This window comes from Dipodomys ordii, unplaced genomic scaffold (assembly GCF_000151885.1).
Source record: "Dipodomys ordii isolate 6190 unplaced genomic scaffold, Dord_2.0 Scaffold143, whole genome shotgun sequence".
NCBI classification, from domain to species: domain Eukaryota; kingdom Metazoa; phylum Chordata; class Mammalia; order Rodentia; family Heteromyidae; genus Dipodomys; species Dipodomys ordii.
The window spans coordinates 2,675,950-2,696,581 of NW_012267359.1; the positions used below are offsets into that span (position 1 = coordinate 2,675,950).

Consider the following 20,632-nt stretch of genomic DNA (forward strand, 5'->3'; position numbering starts at 1 on the left):
CCCCGGCCTCACTTCCCATCTCCGGCTGCGGCCTCGTGTCCACGGTGCAAAGCGGCCCGCGAGCCGCGGATCCCCGGCCCCTCCCCGGCCCCAGCCCCGGCCCCTCCGCGCCTCGGGACAATCCTTGCCTTGTCTCGCCGCCTGCATCTCGGGTTCTCCGTGGCCTCAGGCTACGCCTTTTTTCCAGGGCGGAGCCCCGGGCCTGCCCCGCTGGGCGGCCCGGATCCCGCTTCTAGAACCTTCCCAGCAGTCGGATTCCAGCCCCGCGTGATCCTGCGCTCAGCCCCCGGCCCGCTGCCCACCATGGCCGCGTGCGGCCTGCGACCCCGGCTCCTCCTCCTCATGCTGCTGCCGCTGCTGCTGCTGCCGCCGCCCCCCACAGCCCGGGCCTCAGCCTCCGACCGGGACCGGCCCCGGGGCGGGAACGTGGTCAACCCAGGTAAGAGCCCGAGGTTCAGGCCTCTCCTACCGGTCTGGAGTGCTGGGAGGACCAACCAACCCCCGCCCCCCCCGCCCGAGGGCTCCCGACGCTCCTCGCCCCAGGGCGGGAAGATTTAAGAGGGAATGGTTATCCTAACTATCCGGAGGCTGAGATCCGAGGATCACTGTTCAAAGCCAGCCAGGAAAGGCCATGAGACTCTTAGCTCCAATTATTTACCAAAAGGCCAGAAGTGGAGTTGTGGTTCAGGTGGTAGATCACAAGGCTTGGGCATAAAATACTAAGGAGCAGTGCCTAGGACCTGAGTTCAAGCTCAAGAAACAAAGGGGGGGGGCCCTAGGGGAACTGGGGAGGTTGGAAAGCAGAAAGAAAAGGACAGCATGGAATTAGGGGAACGTGGGGAGCCGTGGGCAGGTGGGCCTCAGGTATTTGTTCCTGACTGATGGCAGAGAAGCTGTTGGTGATCACCGTGGCCACAGCAGAAACAGAGGGATATTTACGCTTCCTGCAGTCTGCAAAGTTTTTCAACTACACTGTGCGAGTGAGTCAGGGTGCCGGGGAGGGGGCTGGAGGCTGTGTGCAGGGGTCCTCATACTAAATCTCCTCAGTGCTGTCTGTGCCTGAACCCCCTCCTGGCATGGCCGGTCTCTCCCACAGACCCTGGGCCTGGGACAGGAGTGGCGAGGGGGCGATGTGGCTCGGACAGTTGGTGGAGGCCAGAAGGTCAGGTGGCTAAAGAAGGAAATGGAGAAGTATGCAGAAAGAGAGGACATGGTCATCATGTTTGTGGACAGGTCAGGAAGGGCTGAGGGGGTGGGGTGGGGAGGGGAGAGGAGTGAAGAAAGCAGGGAGGAGGGTGCTGTGGTCCCTAGCAGCCTCCTGCTCATCCTCCCTTTCCTTTACCAGCTATGATGTTCTTCTGGCGGGCAGCCCCTCAGAGCTGCTGAAGAAGTTTATCCAGACTGGCAGCCGCCTGCTCTTCTCCGCAGAGGCCTTCTGCTGGCCCGAGTGGGGCCTGGCGGAGCAGTACCCCGAGGTGGGCTCCGGCAAGCGCTTTCTCAACTCTGGTGGTGAGTGACAGGGAGCCCGAGGCTGAGGAAGGGGCCCAGAGTTGTGGGTGGGATGTGGGGTCCTCTAGGTGCCTGAGGCTGGGTCAGGTCCTGGGGACCCTGGGAGGTTTGGGGTCAACTCCTCTTCCACCTACCAGGCTTCATCGGTTTTGCCCCCACCATCCACCAAATTGTCCGTCAGTGGAAATACAAGGATGATGATGATGACCAATTGTTCTATACTCGGCTCTACCTGGACCCAGGGCTGCGGGTAGGGAGGATTGGGGAGGATTGTCCCTGCAAGGGGAGGAGGGGGGCTCGGGCTGAATGGGAAAGAAGGTTTAGGAGGGGTCAGGCTGGACGCTGATGGTTCATGCCCATAATCCTAGCTAGTTAGGAGGCTAGTTAGGAGGATTTCAGTTAGATACCAGCCTATGTGGAAAAATCTGTGAGACTCTTCATTTCTAGTTAGCCAGCAAAAAGGTGAAAATGGTGATAGTGGTAGAGCACGAGTGTTGAACAGAAAAAGCCAAGGGAGCGTGAGAGGACTTGAGTTCAAGCCCTGGTACCAGCCCCCTCCAAAAAAGAGAAGAGGATGAGAGGATTGGGAAAATGTAAAGCATGAGGAGCAGGGCGCCCTGCGCTCTGTGGTTAACCGTCCCATCTTACCCCATCCAGGAGAAACTCAGCCTTAATCTGGACCATAAATCCCGGATCTTCCAGAACCTCAATGGGGCTTTAGGTAAGGAGGAGGCGCTGGGGCTGGGAAGCAAAGGGCCCTGCTTCTGGCCAGAGCTCCTGGTGGGACTCAGCTGGTATCCACCTGGCCTGCGTGTATACATCTGCGTACGCACACCTGTTCCCTTCACCTTTGTGTTCCCATCTGTCTGCCTCGTCTGTACGTGTATGTACGTACCTGTGTATATCTCGCCTATATATTGACATCTGTGTCCCTCACCTGTGTGTTCACACCTGTGTTCATCGCCTGTATATTTTGCCAATGTACACCTCAACTGTGTGTTCACACCGAGTGTACGCCTCACCTGCATATTCACACCTGTGCACACCTCATTTGTGTTCACACCCATGTACTCAATCATCTGTGTATTCATACCTGTGTGTACCCTATCGTGTGTTCACACCTGTGCACACCTCATCTATGTGTTCATACCTCTGTATACCTCACCTGTGTGTTCACATCTGTGTATTCCGTCACTTGTGTATTTATACTTGTGTACATCTCACCTTTCTATTCAAACCCGTGTACACCTCTCCTGAAGTCGCCATCATGCTGCAGTGAAAACATCTGTCGGGAACATGCCATGTGCTCAGTTACCCAACCTAGAGCTTTAGGTCCTTGGTCACACCCTGTATAGCACAGGATCCCACGAGGGAAGGCCCCCCCTGGGGGAGGGTCTCTGGCTGTCCATCCTGAATGGATGCTTGGGGAGGGGAGGCAGCTACAGCCCATCCCAGGTCATTGCAGATGGTGGAGCTCTCTAAGGTGGCAGCAGCCTGCCCAGACCTACAGAAGAGCACCAGCTCCATCTGAGCCACAGTCATTAGAAATCACCCCATGTTGTGTGTGTGTGTGTATGCATACATGTGTGCATACACTGCCAGTACTGAGGCTTGGACTTAGGGCTCAGGTGCTGTGGCACTCTCCCTTAGCTTTTTTGTGCAGGGTTATTGCTCTGCCACTTGAGCCACAGCTCCACTTCCTACTTTTTGGTGACTAGTTGGAGATAAGAGTTTCACAGGCTTTCCTGCCCAGGCTGGCTTCAACCTGTGATCCTCAGATCTCAGCCTCCTGAATAGCTGGGATTACAGGCATGAGCCACCAGCAGCCAGTGACACCCCATAGTTAGAAGATCCTGTTGCTTTCTTCCAGAGAAAAGGAGTCTAAACACCCCCCCCCATTTCTTTCCCCAGATGAGGTGGTCTTAAAATTTGATCGGAATCGTGTAAGGATCCGGAACGTGGCCTACGATACGCTTCCTGTTGTGGTCCATGGAAACGGCCCCACAAAGGTGCCCCATCTCTGGCCTCTGCCTCTGCCAGTCCTGAGCCCTGGCTGTCCCCGGCCTCCTCTTCCCTGCTGCTGGGTGTCTGTGGACAGCTGGGCCTTGGCTCACCACCGCTTCCCCTGCAGCTGCAGCTGAACTATCTGGGCAACTACGTCCCCAATGGCTGGACGCCCCAGGGGGGCTGTGGCTTCTGTAACCAGCATCGGAGGACTCTCAAGGGAAGCCAGGTGAGGCAGGCGCGGTGGGCTGTGGGAGCTGACATAAGAGCTTGCCAGGTGGGGCCAGGCAGCGTGCAGGGACCCCTGAGCCCCTCCCTTGTTGTGCTCCACAGCCTGCGCCCCGGGTGCTCCTGGCCGTGTTTGTGGAGCAGCCGACCCCGTTCCTGCCGCGCTTCCTGCAGCGCCTGTTGCATCTGGACTACCCCCCCGACCGTGTGGCGCTCTTCCTACACAACGCAGTAAGATGCCGCGGCCTCCGGGGGACCCCCTGCACCCCTCACCCACCTCGCACCCTCACTTCCCCTCTCCGCATCAGGAGGTGTACCATGAACCGCATGTCGCCGACGCCTGGCCACAGCTCCAAGACCACTTCTCAGCCGCGAAGCTGGTGGGGCCGGAGGAGGCGCTGGGCCCCGGGGAAGCCAGGGACATGGCCATGTGAGCGGCGCCCCCACCCCACACCAGGGCAGAACCATGAGGCCGTGCCTGCTCTGTTCCTTGGTGGGGGGAGGGGTCCCACCTGTCCAGCTGTCCCTTCCTCTCACCCTTTGGCACCCACTTTGGCTCACACCACCTCTGGGGGTGGGGTCTTATCGCTCCCCAGGGACCACTGCCGGCAGGACCCCGAGTGCGAATTCTACTTCAGCCTGGACGCCGATGCCATCCTCACCAACCCACAAACCCTGCGCCTCCTCATTGAGCACAACAGGTCTGTCCTGCTCAGCCTGAGCCCGAGAGCCTGAGCTCACCGAGCACGAGAACCCCCTCCACCTTCCCCCTCCACCTTCTCCCGCCCCCTCAGCACCCGCATCGGATCCCTCTCCCCCACCCTGCCGTAGGACTGAGATCTTGGGACAAACCTCATCTTGTCTGCAGGAAGGTGGTCGCCCCCATGCTGTCCCGGCATGGCAAGCTGTGGTCCAATTTCTGGGGGGCCCTGAGCCCCGATGAGTACTACGCCCGCTCCGAGGACTATGTGGAGCTGGTGCAGCGGAAGCGAGTGTGAGTCCTGCCTGCACTGTGGCCTCTGCTTGAATCCCACAGGCCCTGCACCTCCCCCAGGCCCTCCCTCCCGTCCCCCCCCAACTCTGGTTGGGACTTGTGTGCTGGCCATGGCCAGCTGTGGGGTCGGGCCTGACCCAGGCTTTGAGCAGCTGTTTGCAGGGCTGTGGGGCCTCAGGCTCAGCCTTGGGATGCGCTTGTCTGCAGGGGAGTCTGGAACGTGCCCTACATAGCCCAGGCCTACGTGATCCGCGGGGACACGCTGAGGACTGAGCTACCCCAGAGGGACATGTTCTCACACAGCGACACAGACCCCGACATGGCCTTCTGCAAGAGCCTGCGGGACAGGGTGAGTGGTCATCTGGGGAGGTCACTGCGTGTCACAGTCCTCACATGCCACCGTCACCCATGGAGGGGGGGGCTCCGCATGTTACCTGTCCTCACATGCCACCGCCCCTCAGGGCATCTTCCTCCACCTCAGTAACCAGCATGAGTTCGGCCGGCTCCTGGCCACTTCCCGGTATGACACAGACCACCTACACCCCGATCTCTGGCAAATCTTCGACAACCCCGTGGTACGTGGGCCGGGGACACAGGTGCAGGAGGGGTGACCCTGGCTGGGTGACCCTGGGGAAGGTGGCCCAGGGGTGGGCAGGAAGAAGGCTCCACTCAGTGACTGTCCCCACCCAGGACTGGAGAGAAACATACATCCACGAGAACTACAGCCGCGCCTTGCACGGGGAGGGCCTGGTGGAACAGGTGAGCCCCCACACCCTGACCCCTGCACACCCTGCAGGCCCCCAAGGCCAGAGCCTCGGGTACATTGCTGGGCTAATGGTGACTGCGCCTGCCTTGAGGCCTGAGGGGTTTCTACTCAGGTGAGACTAGCGGAGATAGTGGGAGGCGTGGCTCGGTGGTAGAGTGCCGTTGAGCAAGCCAGAGGCCCTGCATTCAATCCCTGTGCCATCAAATAGAAAGGAGAAACGGAGGCAGAGCAGATGGGACGCTCACTGCCACCAGGGGCATTAATCAGTGATTCTTCTCTGTCCACTGAGGACACAGGCACTCAACCTTCCATCCTGTCCAGAGAAGCCAGTCCCAAGCCCGAGGCCAGGCTGTGTGGGTTGGCTTCTTCAGAACAGATTGTGTTGTTGGCAGTGAGTTTGAAAAACTCTGTCAGGGATGCTAGCCCCGGCCCCTCCTTTCTTCGCACACGGCACGGCACTCTTCCACACTAGCCTCTCCCCTGCAGCCCTCCTTAGGTTTGGCCTGTTCCCCAGCTCCTTCCCTCTCCTCTGGCTCTCCTCCCTCTTCCCTCCTCCCCCTCCCCTCTCCCCTGAGCCCTTCCCGCTGCTGTCCCCAGCCCTGTCCAGATGTGTACTGGTTCCCGCTGCTCTCGGAGCAGATGTGCGACGAGCTGGTGGAGGAGATGGAGAACTTTGGCCAGTGGTCAGGAGGCCGGCACGAGGTGAGGGCTCTGAGAGAGGTGGGCCTTCATTCATTCATGCATTCATTCATTCCTGGGGTATTTCCAGGTACTTCGGTGTGGGCAGCACAGGTTCTGTGGACAGGCGTGGGAGGGCCAGGGGCTTTGCAGGAGGGGGCACTTACGGCCCAGTGTGGCCCTGTAGGCATGGGGGGCTGTGCCCAGGGATGTGGGCACTCAAGGCCTGCTGCCCGCAGGATTCAAGGCTGGCTGGTGGCTACGAGAACGTGCCCACCGTGGATATCCACATGAAGCAGGTGGGCTACGAGGACCAGTGGCTGCAGCTGCTCAGGACCTATGTGGGGCCCATGACCGAGAACCTCTTCCCAGGCTACCACACCAAGGTGGGCTGCCACCCCGCCACACCCCAGCCTCTGCACGGAGCCCTCTGACATTCAGGGGAGCATGGAATCTGGTCCTGGGTTCAAGATACTACAGGAAACAGCCGTTGGGCACCAGAGGCCCATGTCTGTCTTCCTAGCTACTCTGGAGGCTGAGATCTGAGGATTGGGGTTTGAAGCCAGCCCCGGCAGGAAAATCTATTAGACTCTCATCTCCAGTTGTCTACCACAAAAGCCAGAAGCAGAGCTGTGGCTCTAATGTAGAGCACCAGCCTTGAGGGGAAAAACCAAAGGCACAGCACCCAGGTCCCCAGTTCAAATCCTAGCACACACACCAAAAGCCCCCCGTTCCCTCCCCCCACCCCCACCCCAGCCTTCCTTGCAGCTTCTCCCATGCCCCCTATAGACCCGGGCCGTGATGAACTTCGTGGTCCGCTACCGGCCAGATGAGCAGCCCGCGCTGCAGCCCCATCACGACTCCTCCACCTTTACCCTCAACGTCGCCCTCAACCACAAAGGCCAGGACTATGAGGTGACGCTGCCCCGCCCTCAGCTGGGCCCCTTCCTACTCTCCAGCTAGGTGTGGGCAGCTTCCCAGGGTGCCTCCTGTCCTTTGCTCCTGTCCCCACTTCACTTCCCTTCCTCCCCCCTCCATGTCTACCCCCTCCACGCCCCCTCCTCCCCCATCCCCCATAATTGCTCCTGCTCCTCCCCTCCGTGTCTGCTCCCCCTCCTCCTGATCCCTGCACCCCCCCCATGTCTACCCCCTGTCCTCCTGCTCCATATCTGCTCCCTCTTCTTCTCTAGGGAGGCGGCTGCCGTTTCCTGCGCTACAACTGCATCATCTCGTCCCCGAGAAAAGGCTGGGGGCTTCTACACCCAGGCCGCCTCACCCACTACCACGAGGGGCTGCCCACCACGCGGGGCACGCGCTACATCATGGTGTCCTTTGTTGACCCCTGACACTAACCACGCTGCCAAATTTGCCCTGCCATTGTGCCTTTTTGGGGGGCCCTGCCCCCATCCTCAGAGGGTTCTACCCATCTCCTGCTTCCTGACCCTGAGTCCTGTGTGCCTGGGCCGAGACGCCTCACCTCCTCCCCATCTCTGGCCCTTCAGGAAGCTCCTGGCATCCCTGCCCTCCCCACCACAGCCGGGGGGGGGAGGGAGTTCCAGGGGGCTCCCCGTGTATTAAGTTATTACAGTTTTTCAGCCTCCCTCTCAATAAAGGAGGGTTTGTAAGTGGTGAGCTCATGACATTGGCTTTGGGTGGTCTCCTGCCTCTGCCACCCACAGCGGGGGCCCTGATGGACATGGTTTTGTGCCCATACTGAGGCTCGAACTCAGGGCTTTGTGCACGGAAAAGCTTGGCTTTTTCCACTCAAGGCCGCCACTCACCACTTCCACTTGAGCCACAGCTCCACTTCTGGCTTTTTGCTGGTTAATTGTGGATAAGAGTCTCAGAGTTTATGTGCCCAGGAGCTTCCGACTTCTCACCTCTCAGCTTCCCGAGCAGCTAGGAGGGCAGGTGTGAGCACGGGCGCCCGGCTCCTGCTTGCCTTCAGAGGGAGGGGGGGGGGGGGAGCGGAGCCGCTCGCTCCTCACTGCCAGCCGGGAAAATCATCAGACGGGCTGAGCAAAGGAAGGGCAGCACGGTCAGGTGCAGACGAGAGGCCGCCATGTTTTGTCCTGGCCCCCACTTTGAGGAGAGTAGGAGGGCAACTCTCTGGAGCAGGACTGCTGGGATGGGGGGGTTGGGGTGGCAGCAGTGGGAAGTCCTGGGAGCCTGGCTCCTATAGGTAGAGGCATCCCCAGGAAGGTTCCAGAACTGGAATGTGGAGTTGGTCTAGAAGGAGTGAGAACAGATCTGGGTCTCCAAGGAGCCATGCTAGGGCCCCTCGAGGCCCTCTGGGGAGAATAGACTTTGCTCCTTTGGTGTGCCTTCCCCAGCCTTGCACTTACTATTCAATTTACCTCTCAATCTTCCCTTTTGGAGGCCTTTTAATCCATCCTGTGCAATATGTCATGTAGAATATTTGTCTTAGGGCTGGGAAGGTGGCTCAATGGTAGAGCGCTTGCCTTGCATGCCTGAGGCCCTGGGTTCGATTCCTCAGCACCACATAAGCAAAAAGAAAAAAGCCAGAAGTGGCGCTGTGGCTCAAGTGGTAGAGCATTATCCTTGAGCTGAAGAGCTGAGGGACAACGCCCAGGCCCCACGACCGAACCCCCCCCCGCAAAAAAGATTTGTCTTAAAATTCAAGGCCACAAAACAAAATGTTATGGGGTTAAAAAAAAAAAAAAAAAGCTGGGTGCTGTGGCTCACGCCTGTCATCCTAGCTACTCAGGAGGCTGAGACCTGAGGATTATACTTCCAAGCCAATCCTGGCAGGAATGTGAGACTCTTTATCTCCAATGAACCACCAGAAAACCAGAAGTGGCACCATGGCTCAAGTGGTAGAGTGCCTTCCTTGACCTGAAGAGCTGAGGGACAGAGCCAGGCCCAGAGTTCAAGCCCCAAGACCAACAAAAGTAAAAAAAAATAACACCGAACTAATCTTGCCAAGTTCACTCCCTGTCAGATTGTTGATAAATATGTAGATAGCTTTTTTTGAAAAGGAAATAAAATCAGCTGGAACTGAAGAAGTGTAACATGGAAGTCTGGGCATGGTAGTGCATACCTGTCATCCCAGCATTAGTCAAGGCCGGTGCAAGAGGGTTGTGAACTCCTGCAGTCTGGCCACATCAAATACATTTCTCAAAAGGTAAATTATTTATTTATTTGGTCATTTGTGGCACTTGAACTTGGGCCCTGGGTGCTGTTCCTGAGCTTTTCTGTCCAAGGGTAGTACTCTATCACTTTGCCCTACACTTCCACTTTTCCGGTGGTTAACTGGAGATAAGAGTCTCACAGACATTCCTGTCCTGGCTAGATTTGAACCGGGGTCCTCAGATCTCAGAGACCTGAATAGCTGGGATTATAGGCATGAGCCACTGGTGTTAAACATATATATATACAGGTTACCTGGTATGGCAGAATACAGCGTAGCCCCAGACATTTGGGGGTGTTAAGCTGGGAAGCTACTTTAGGAGTTTGGGTCCAGTCAGCACAACATAGAATGTGCATGTCTGTGTCAGTGTGTGTACTGGTACTACAGCTTGAACAGTTGGCTCGCTTACTCATGGCTGGACCTCAACCACTTTGACCCACCCCACCAGCCTGATACTTTGCATGTTAATGGCAGTAGAGTCTCTTAGACTTTTCTGCCCAAGCTGACTTCGAATCTGATCTCAGCCACCCCAGGAGCTAGGTGCTTGCTGTGGGACACTGTCTTAAAAAAAAAAAAAAATGGGAGGGGGAGAGTGTAGTTGAAGAGGTGGGAGGGAAGGAGAGGGGTGGTAGGGGAAAAACAAAGGAGGAGGCTACAATGCTTGATAGGAAATGTACTCATTACCTTGCTCATGTAACTGTAACCCCTCTGTACAGTATTTTCACAATAAACATTAAAAAAAAAAATTACCAGCCAGGTGCCAGTAGCTCACACCAATTCCTAGCTACCCAAGGAGGCTGACCTCTGAGGATGGAGGTTCGAAGCCAGCCCAAGCAGGAAAGGCCAGGAGACTCTTATCTCCAATAAACCATTAGAAAACCAGAAGTAGTGCTGTGGCTGAAGGGGTAGAGCACTAGCTGAAGAGCTGAGGGACAGCGCCCAGGCCCAGAGTTCAAGCCCCACAACTGACCAAAAAAAAGAAAAGAAGCACACTCCATATCTGACGTACTTAACTGTACATCACCTTTATAATAACAATAATTTTTTTAAGCTGAGGGACAGTGCCCAGGCCTTGAGTTCAAGCCCCAGGGCTGGTACAAAAAAAAAAAAGGTACAAATCAGGCAAGCCAATCCTTTTCTGCCTTTTCCATCTCCCCAGCCCTGCACACATGCCCAGGAACGCTTCCTGTGTGCCTCCATCCCAGAAGAGAGCAGGTCATGTCAGCATGCGCCAAGCATCACTTGGCCATCTGGGGCCTTGCACCTGCCAGGCCAGCGCTGTATGAGTCACCCTGCCCACCGTCCACTTTGTCCCATGACCTGTGAAAACCGGGAGAAAGCCTCTTCGCAAGGTCCCTGGATGGGGACAGGGACGCTAGCGTCGCCTGCCTGTCCAGGCCCACTGTTCTGGTATTGATCGTGCTGTACATTGGGTACCATGAGTCATGGCTGCTTGGCCCCAGATGCCTGTGTACCCAGTGAGTCATGTCATTTGTCCTCATTACCAAGGGCCCAAGAGGATGACCTGAAGGACAGTGTCACCCTGGGGAAAGCAAGGATGAAACCCACACCTCCGGGGCCTGGGATGGGGACATGCCTAGGGACATGTCTCCCCAGGCTCTAGCCAGTACCTGGGAGGCCAGGGTGGTGGTGAGGTGCTTGAGAGCAAGTCCTGAGGCTCACGCTGAGGGCCTTGTCTCAAGGGGCTCCCCAGTACTCAGCCTCCTGCCCCTCCCCCCCAGCAGAGCTGTCCCCTAAGCTACTCCTGGAGGAATAGACTCCCCCGAGTGCCAGATACCAGACAACAGTGGGACTAAGCATGTTTGTTGTTTTCTTTTGTCAGACGTGGGGCCTGAACTCTGGGCCTGGGCACTGTCCTTCAGCACTTCAGATTAAGGCTAGCGCTCTACCACTTGAGCCACAGCGCCACTTCTGGCTTTTTCTGCTTATGTAGTGCTGAGGAATGGGACCCAGGGCCTCATGCATGTAAGGCAAGCACTCTACCACCGAGCCACCTTCCTAGCCCTGTGTTTGTTTGTTTTTAAAGACAATTTCCATTTATCCACATCCAACATTGATCAGGATTTATCTACATCCAACATGCTTCTAATATACAGAACATATAAAGATGTCTTTGGACTCAGGAGACTGAGATCTGAGGATCATGGTTCAAAGCCAGCTGGTGCAGGAAAGTCTGTGAGACGCTGATCTCCAATAAACCACCAGAAAATCCGAAGTGGCCTGTGGCTCAAAGTGGTAAAGCACTAGCCTGGAGCTGAAGGGCTTAGGAATAGTGCCCAGGCCAAGAGTTCAAGCCCCATGACCAACAGAAAAAAAAAAAAGATGTCTTCGACTGAGTGCTGGAGGCTCATGCCTGTAATTTAACTACTCAGGAAACAGAGATTTGAGAATCATGGTTCAAAACCTGGGCAGAAAAGTCCATGAGACTCATTTTCAATTAACCACCAAAAAACTGGACGTGGAGCTATGGTTTAAGTGGTAGAGTGCTAGCCTTGAGGGGGAAAAAAAAACCCTCAAAGACAGCACCTATGCCCTAAATTCAAGTCCCAGTATCAGCATCCAAAAACAAAAAGTTGCAACTCAACAACAAAACAACCCTTTTCAAATTAGTTTGAACTCAAAGCCTTGTGCTCTTGTTCTGCTTGCTTGCTTGCTCTTGGTTGGCTCTCTACCACCTGAACCATGCCTCCAGCATAGTTTTTGCCTTTTCTGCCCTTACTGGCAATGACATCTCTTGGGCTTTTCTGCTTGAGCCAGCCTCAAGCCACAGTCCTCTATATCTCAGCCTCCTGAGTAGCTAGGATTATGGGCATGAGCCATAGCTCAATTTTTTTTTTTTTTGTCAGTCGTATGGGCTTGAACTCTGGGCTTGGGTGCTGTCCCTGAGCTCTTCAGCTCAAGGCAAGCGCTGAGCCACAGCACCTCTTCTGGTTTTCTGGTCCTTAATTGGAAATAAGAGTCTCACGGACTTTTCTTTTTTCTTTTTTTTGGTCCGATCGTGGAGCCTGAACTCTGGGCCTGGGCGCTGTCTCTCAGCTCTTCAGCTCAAGGCTAGCGCTCTACCCTTGAGCCACAGTGTCACTTCGGCTTTTTTCTTTTTGCTTATGTGGTGCTGAGGAATCGAACCCTGGGCCTCAGGCATGCAAGGCAAGCACTCTGCCACTGAGCCACCTTCCCAGCCCCTTCACGGACTTTTCTGCCCGGGCTGGCTTTGAACCATGATCCTCAGATCTCAACCTCCTGAGTAGCTAGGATTACAGGTGTGAGCCACCAGCACTCAGCTCATAGCTCAATCTTGAAAATGGATCAAGGGCTAGACTTGACATTTCTTCCAAGGAGACATACTAGTAAGTGGGACTGGGACTGGGAAGGTGGCTCAGTGGTAGAGTGCTTGTCTTGCATGCATGAGGCCCTGGGTTCAATTCCTCAGCACCACATAAACAGAAAAGGCCAGAAGTGGCACTGTGGCTCAAGTGGTAGAGCACTAGCCTTGAGCTGAAGAGTTCAGGGACAGTGTCTAGGCCTTAGAGCTCAAGCCCCAGGACTGACAAAAAAATAAAAATAAAAAATAAGTGGTATTAAAGTTTCAGGTATGTCATTAGTCACTAAAGACTAAGGGATTTACTACTTTGTCTGTCATGAACTTGGGCACTGTCCCTGAGCTTTTTTTTTTGGTTGGTCGTAGGGCTTGAACTCTGGGCTTGGGCACTACACCTGCACTCTTCAGCTCAAGCCTAGCTAGCTCTCTACCACTAGAGTCACAGCACCACTTCTGGTTTTCTAGTGGTTTATTAGAGATAAGAGTCTCACAGACTTTCCTGCTTGGGCTGGCCTTGAACTTTGATCTTCAGATCTCAGCCTCCAGAGTAACTATGATTACAGGCATGAGCCATTGGGCACTGGGTAACCCTTCTTAAGTCTTTTTGTTGTCATTCCATTACTGGATTTAAACTCAGGACCTCAGGCTCTCACTTGGCCTTTTTGCTCAAGGCTAGTGCTCCTGTGTAGAACCCCCAGCCCTACACCATCAAACTCCCCTCTACCTCCACCAGCACCAGCTCAAGCACCTCCCCCAGGCTTCTGGCCACACCCCTAACCATGCGCGTGTGATCCTATTGGTCCAAGCGTGTGAGTTCTGGTATTATTGGTTCAAGTTGGGAGTGATGACTCCCTCACCTCACCCAGATCTGGAGGCTGGGGAAGAGGCGGGTAGTTTGGGGGTCGGTGGACACCAGGACCAGGAGTGGGGGGAGAGGGAGTAGTTTTGGAGGAGGGCACCAGGACCAGGAATGGGGGGGGTGCCTAGGCTTAGGAGTACCCCTGCACCACTCCCCTGCGCCTTTGCAGGAGTCTTGGCTGCCTTACTTTGTATCTTTTCTTTCCAGGCACTTGGTAAGTTCCCCAAGCCTGGGGACTTCTGTTTCCAGAAAGAAGCATGGTGAGTTCTCCGCCCCAGGGTGAAGAGAGCCCTGGGGAGGAGCCTGGCAGACACCTGGATCTGAGAACACTGAGCCCCGGCTGGCCTCACCACCCAGGGCCCGGCCTGGGCTCCGGTGGCCCCTGACCCCGCCTGACTGTGGGGACCCCGCCGCCCAGGAGGGAAGGCCGTGCTGTGGCTCGGAGACACTGACAAAATGAATTCAGGGGCTTCAGAATAGACACTTGGCCTGTCACCCCCAAAGCCTACCTGCAAATGGTGGTCTGCTCCCCAGCTGGTGAGAAGCACGGAGCGGGATCTGTCCCAGAACAGCCTGCTTGCCTTCCGTCCTTACCAGGCCCCCCAGGATTGGCACCTTCGCCCACTTCTACACCAAACCACGGGCTTCCGGCCTCCAGCCACCCTGTGGGGTTGCCAGCACCCCTCTTCTGCGACCCTCTGCCGTTGGGGAATTCCTTGGGCCACCCATACCCATACCCCACCTGACTGCTTGCCAGGATGCACCCTGACCCCAGACTCTGCTCCAGCCAGCCCAGCACGCCTGGCCCAGCCTTGACCTCTGACCTCGTGGGCCCCACCAGAAGGTACACTGGGGAGCACCATGGGCCTCGTGGACCCCCTGCAGTGGGTGGCCTGACCGCAGGAGGGGGCAAACTAAGGAAGGAAGACACCCCAGGCCGTGTGTGTGTGTGTGTGTGTGTGTGTGTGTGTGTGTGTGTGTGCCAGTGGCTTTGATGTTTCCAGTGACTTGCAGACGTTGCTGTGTGTGCCGGCACAGTGCTGTGTCCAGGTCCTCAGCCCTTCAGCTGTGTGATCCTATTGGTCTGACGTCTCACTAGGCCTGACCCCTACCAGGCCTGGACTCCGTGGAGAGTGGACCTGCTGGGGCTGGCCCTGAGCTTTTACTGCCCAAAGCTGGCACTCTACCACTTGAACCACTTTTGCTAGTTAACTAGAGACAAGAGTCTCTCAGATTTATCTGCCTGGCCTGGCTTCACACTACAATCCTCAAATCTCAGCTTCCTGAGTAGCTAGGACTACAGGTGTGAGCCACTGTGCTTGGCTTAAATTCCTGTTTTATCCAAGGTTATTAAGGGGCTCCCTATATCATCTCTTGTCCCACGTAGCTGATCCAATCACCCCCATACTGGGTGATTTCCCTTCCAGTTGGAAGTTATCCAGAACTGTCCGTGAACTTTGGAAGTGTGAGTGGCACGTGGCACATCCAGACTACCTCTCCCTGCCATCCTCCATGTGGCCACCAGGGGTGTCTCTGCTCGGAAGGTGGATCTGACCTTCAGCCAGCTGCTACCCATTTCCCCGCCGCCGCAGGTGGCCAGCCCACCCACTGAGATGGGCCCAAGGTCCAGCCACAGCCCAGGCTGATCCCTCCTGCCCTGGCCACAGTACAGCACCAGGGCCTCCGCCTCCCTCATCCAGGTTCCCCTGACCTGTGAGTGGTTCAGGGCTTTCCTCTGCATCTCTGGATCTCTTCCCAATCCTAGCTACTCAGAAAGCTGAGATCTGAAGATCTCTGTTCAAATCCAGCCAGGGCAGAAAAGTCTGTGACTCTTATCTCCAATAAATCACTAGAAAACCAGAAGTGGCACTGTGGCTCAACAAAACAAAAAAAGATCTCCCTACTGTAACCCTCCATGTGGCCCCAAGCACCAGCTGATGGGTCGGTAAGGAAGATAACTGCATTAGATTCCAGCACATTGAACATCTTCCAATCCATGGGTTCATAATCCTACTGGAAAAGGATAAGTCATCCTAGCTATTCAGGAGGCTGAGATCAGGAGGATCACAGTTCAAAGCCAGCCCAGGCAGGAAAGTCCTGTGAGATTCTTATCTCCAAAGAACCACCAGAAAAATCAGAGCAGTGTTGTGGCTCAAAGTGATAGAGCACAAGCCTTGGGCAAAAGAGCTCAGGGACAGCACCCAGGTCCTGAGTTCAAGCCCCACTAGTGGCAAAAAACAATAAATGACCCACAAAAAACTGGCTAGAGGTGTGGTTCAAGTGGTAGAATGCCAGCTGAGAAACCAAATTGAGCACGCGTGAAGCCTTGAGTTCAAACCTCAATTCCACAAAATAGTAATAATAATGAAAAAAGAAAAGGCTGAAGGTATGGCACAAGTGGCAGAGTGCTTACCTCACAAACACAAGGCCCTGAGTTCAAACCCCAGGGCTGCACTATAAAGGATGCCAAACAATGAAATTATTTTTCACTTTTTTTTTTTGTCAGTTGTGGGACTTGAACTCTGGGCCTGGGCTCTGTCCCTGAGCTCTTCAGCTCAAGGCTAGCGTTCTATCAACTTCAGCTACAGCGCCACTTCTGGCTTTTTTCTGCTTATGTGGTGCTGAGGAATCGAACCCAGGGCCTCATGCATGCAAGGCAAGCGCTCTACCACTGAGCCACCTTCCCAGCCCCCTTTTTCACTTTTTTTGAACTCACAATCCTCTTGCCTCAGCTCCCCAAGTGCTGGGATTACAGGTGTGTGCCACCATGCCCATCTCTGGTCTCTGATAAGGGTACCAGTATCCTTCATGAAGAGCAAGATGGAGGGGAACCCCGTGTGGCTGTTTCTAGACTCCTCTAGTCCTTTGTATAGAATAAACAAGAGGGGCGCCCCTAAGGCTTGAACAAGCTCTACAGCATCGCATGGGAGACTGGTGACTGCGGCAGGCTGGATCATCAACCGGACTTCTATGCCGGAAGTGCTGTGTCAGGCGCTGCTGGCATCATCTCAATCGGTCCTTCCTGGAAGCACCGTGCTGCGTGCTTTTATAAATAGGGAGGATGGAGCCTCGTGATTCACGGCCAGCGAGCGCGGTATCCCAGACAGCTGCCTTCTGGGATGGCTTTCAGTAAGGCTTTCATTCCAGTCCTTAGGGCGTTCCTCACCAGTGACTTGAGGCCAGTTATTTAACCCTTTGATCTCTGGTCTCTGTCTTTATCTGTGACGGGGAGAGCAGTGGCTTCTTTTTGTCGATTCCCACCCAAGTGTACCCAGCCCTGTATACTCAAAGAAAAGGGGGAATCGCCCAAGATAGTCTCTGGATGAGGAGAAATAAGGAAGAAGAGAGAGGGCTCAGCCTCAGCCTTGAGAGCAGAGGAAGAAGAGGTGTCCATGCCTACATCCTAGCTACTCAGGAGGCTGAGATCTGAGGACCAGGGTTCAAAGCCAGCCCAGGCAGGCAAATCCATATGTGGCTCAAGTGATAGAATGCTAACCTTGAGCAAAAGGAGCCCAGGGACAATCTGCAGGCCCAGAGTTCAAGTCTCAATACAGGCACACACACACACACAGGCTGAGACCAACTAGTTTGGATGCTTTATATTGGGGTAAAGTTACTTCCCCTGGTTTCTCTCATGGCTTCTCTGAGGAGCCAATGGGCTGTAGCATCCCATGTGCAGACAGAGGCCAACAGTGTCCCTCATGAATGGCAGGTTTACCGGCTGGGAAGATGGCTCAGTGGTAGAGTGCTAGCCTTGAGCCGAAGAGCTGAAGGATACTACCCAGGCTCAGAGTTCAGGCCCTACGACCCACCAACACACACACACGCACACACACACTCACACACACACACAAGAACGGCGGGTTTATGTTAGTCATATTTCAATCCAAGTAAACAAATGAAGAGGGAGAAATGCTGGCAGGTCAGGTGGTGCAGGCCTGTAATCCCAGCACCCAGGGGACTAAACCAGAAAGAGGCTGAATTGAGGGTCAGCATGAGTCACATATTAAAGGCCTCTTTAAAAATAAAAAACAGGTAAAGCGAATCTTGTTCCACTATTTCACAGGTTTCAGCCAGTGTGTCTTTGGACCTGCGGTGGCTTCAATGGCAGAGGAAGCCAGGATCTCCCCACTTTTCAAGGCTGTGAACTTCCTTCCACCAGGCCCCTCCTCTTAAAGGTCTGACCACCTTCCTAGAGCACCAGCACAGAATAGCAAGGAAGCCTTCAACAAGCCAGGAGCCTCAGTGTGACATTTCCCATCCTGATCACCACATTTCCCATCTGGCCCAAGTTAGGGAACTGCCCAGAATTTACTTTCCTCACTTGTGAAGTGTTCACACCACCCCACACCCTGTAGCACCATGAAAATATCCAGCGTGGTTCTGTGGTTCCCACCGCATTACCCCTCCCACAGCGGTGGTCCTGGAGGCCTGTGAGCCTGGGCTTGACTGTCTCCTGGATCACCCGGCTCCAGGCTATGGGGTCTGTCTTCCTGGCAAGCCCTGGGCCCGCAAGGACACTGAGAGCCCCTGGTTTTCTCTGATGGGCAAAAGCAGTCATGGGATTATAGTCATCTTTTCTTTCCTTGTATGTGGTGCCAGTACTGAGGCTTGAACTGAGGCCTGGGTGCTAGCCCTGAACTTTTTCACCCAAGGCTGACACCTCTACCACTCAAGCCACAGCTCCACTTTTGGCTTTTTGCTGATTAATGGGAGATACACAATCTCACGGACTTTCCTGCCTGTGCTGGCTTTGAACCTTGAGCCTCAGATCTTGCCTCCTGAGTAGCTGGGAGGAGACAGGTGCGAGGCACGGGGCAGGTGGCTGGGTGTCCATCTCCTCTGTCTACGTTTTGGGGCCGCCCAGGCCTCTTCCAGGTACTTTCATACCTCCAGTAGCTGGTTGGAGTCAGAGGGTTTCTTGGGGTGGTGGGAGGTGGCTGAGAAATACCCGGATTGAGAATGGAAATGCTGGGTTTGCCAGGGGAGGGAGTGTGGCCCTCACTAAGCCAGGAATCACCCCTCCTCCCAAACTTAGGACACCCCTCGCTGTTCGGCTCCCCAGATGGGACAAGAAGAGGCTGCAGCCCCATGCCTGCCTCTCCTGGGCACCCTGGGCCTCCAGTCCTCTTGATCTACGGCCACCCCAGGTTTTCTTGGTGTCCCTGGGGTCTCCACCCCTCTGAACAGCTACTGGGGAGGAGACTGGATGGGTTCAGGTTCACTTCCTCTGAACCCAAGCCACCAGCACTCCACTCTGGGCTCCCTAAGTGCCGCCTTTTCTTTCTACCATCTCTGCGCCTGCCCAGCCTTCTCTGACACCCAACATCTGGGCTCGTGGCTCAGGTGAGGAGGTAGGCACCCAGTAGGAGGTGGGGGGGCACGGGGTCAGGGTGGCCTTCTCTTGCACAGCTGAAAGGCACACACCCCTGGGCTCAGCCTCTGTGTTCTAGATAACTTAGATAATGGGGTACCAGGGTGTCCCAGGATGCTCTGATCTCCTTCCTGGGGATGGGGGTGGGGGCGGGAGGACTTAGAATCTGCTCTGGCTTCCAGCCTTGCTGCCACCCCCCAGGCCAGGGCCCTCCCTGCTGACTGTCCACCCTGGAGCCACACCCTGCCTCTGCCCCCTGGGCCATCTTCTTTCTCCCTCTGATTACAGGGTGTCTCTTCCCGTCCCCGCCCTCCTGCAAGGCACCATGGGGAACAGGGGTGCAGCACCCAGCTGGCTCCTTCCCATTCCCTAGGAGGGACCGCTGTTAGGATTTATTTTGGCCCATGCTAGTGGGGTCAGGATATGTCTTAGGTTTCACCTCACCCCCCCCCCCAGCCCACTCTCCTCCCTGCCCGCACCTCCCTATCCCCCTTTGTTTCCTTTTGTCCTTCCTGCCCACCCAGTCCTTTTCACTCTTTGGCCTCTTTTGTGTGTCTGCTTCCTTTGTCCCTGCCTGGCCCTATCTCTCCTCTGTTCTCTCTTTTTCCTCCCCTGTTTCTGATACACCCATCCTCCCTAGGACCCCAATATCTTGTGTGTGGGGCCCAACAGGGGTGTTCCCAGCAGTGACTGCAAGGATGGATCATGCAGCACTGGTAGCTCACGCTTGTAATCCCAGCTAGTCAGGAGGCTGAGATCGGAGAACAGTGGGCAGGGAAGTCTGTAAGACTTGTCTCCAATTAACCAGCAAAAAGTTGGAAGTGAGCCAGGCACCAGTGGCTCACGTCTGTAATCCTATCTACTCAGGAGGCTGAGATCTGAGGATTGTGGTTCAAAGTGAGTGCAGGCAGAAAGTCTGTGAGACTCTTACCTCCAATTAACTACTCAAAAACTGGAAGTGTCACTGTGGCTCAAGTGGTAGAGCACTCGCCTTGAGCATGGAGAGGTTCAGGGACAGCACCCACGCCCTGAGTTCAAGCTCCACAACTGACCAAAATAAAGCTGGGAGTGGAGCTCTGACTCAAGAGGTAGAGTACCAGCCTTGAGGGAAAAAATGCTAAGCAAGAGCCCTAGGCCATGAGTTCAAAGCCTAGTACTGACACAAAAAAGCGAGAACAGGTGTTAGAAGGTGTATCTGGGAAGGAAGCAAAGGGATGGACTAGAATGTTCTTCTTCTTCCTTGTGACTCTGAGAATGCCCAGCTGGGATATGTCATGCCCCAGTGCCAGTCCTAGCAGCCCTGTCTGAGATGCAGGCGGGTCCTGAGTGTGTAAGCATGTGCACGCATGTGTGCATGCATATGCATCTGCTATACTGGGACTTGGACTCAGGGCCCAAGTGCTGTCCTTAGAGTCTCAACAACTTTCCTGCACAAGTTGGCTTTGAACCTGGATCCTCCCATCTCAGCCTCCTGAGTAGCTGCTGGGCCTGAGCCATGGGTGACCGGATGGCTGGAGGGCCAGGAGCCGACCGGGTGCCATCAGCCGGCTGCGTTTCCCTTACCCGCCGTCAGGCACATCACGCCACCACCACGCACGAGGGCATCACCCTGATGCACGGGGCGTCACATCCACGCACGCGCCACTACCACATCACATCACCACTGTAAGCCCTGCAGCGCCCCCAGCCTCCACGCCAGCCCCCGGCGCTTCCTGGCGCCCCAGTCCCC

At 55.4% G+C, this 20,632-nt stretch overlaps 2 protein-coding genes across 3 annotated transcripts in view; one reads left to right on the plus strand and one right to left on the minus strand.

Moving 5' to 3' along the window:
* Positions 1-201, minus strand: part of Znhit1 (zinc finger, HIT-type containing 1) — a 5,020-nt gene extending 4,819 nt beyond the window's left edge. The window contains exon 1 of the mRNA XM_013031752.1: positions 129-201. Coding sequence (XP_012887206.1) covers positions 129-147 — 19 coding nt within the window. The 5' untranslated portion in view covers positions 148-201. The remainder of the gene's footprint in view (positions 1-128) is intronic.
* The window catches only part of Plod3 (procollagen-lysine, 2-oxoglutarate 5-dioxygenase 3), an 8,192-nt gene extending 384 nt beyond the window's left edge, over positions 1-7,808 (plus strand). The window contains exons 2-20 of one of the 2 annotated variants that reach the window (XM_013031721.1): positions 170-439; positions 889-980; positions 1,097-1,233; positions 1,346-1,509; positions 1,647-1,759; positions 2,167-2,230; positions 3,421-3,518; positions 3,641-3,742; positions 3,847-3,972; positions 4,050-4,171; positions 4,338-4,442; positions 4,610-4,735; positions 4,943-5,084; positions 5,197-5,310; positions 5,426-5,494; positions 6,099-6,203; positions 6,419-6,565; positions 6,969-7,094; positions 7,370-7,808. In XM_013031721.1, coding sequence (XP_012887175.1) covers positions 170-439; positions 889-980; positions 1,097-1,233; positions 1,346-1,509; positions 1,647-1,759; positions 2,167-2,230; positions 3,421-3,518; positions 3,641-3,742; positions 3,847-3,972; positions 4,050-4,171; positions 4,338-4,442; positions 4,610-4,735; positions 4,943-5,084; positions 5,197-5,310; positions 5,426-5,494; positions 6,099-6,203; positions 6,419-6,565; positions 6,969-7,094; positions 7,370-7,525 — 2,378 coding nt within the window. In that variant the 3' untranslated portion in view covers positions 7,526-7,808. The remainder of the gene's footprint in view (positions 1-169; positions 440-888; positions 981-1,096; positions 1,234-1,345; positions 1,510-1,646; positions 1,760-2,166; positions 2,231-3,420; positions 3,519-3,640; positions 3,743-3,846; positions 3,973-4,049; positions 4,172-4,337; positions 4,443-4,609; positions 4,736-4,942; positions 5,085-5,196; positions 5,311-5,425; positions 5,495-6,098; positions 6,204-6,418; positions 6,566-6,968; positions 7,095-7,369) is intronic. The other variant, XM_013031722.1, reaches the window with a different exon arrangement.
* Positions 7,809-20,632: the final 12,824 nt, after the last annotated feature.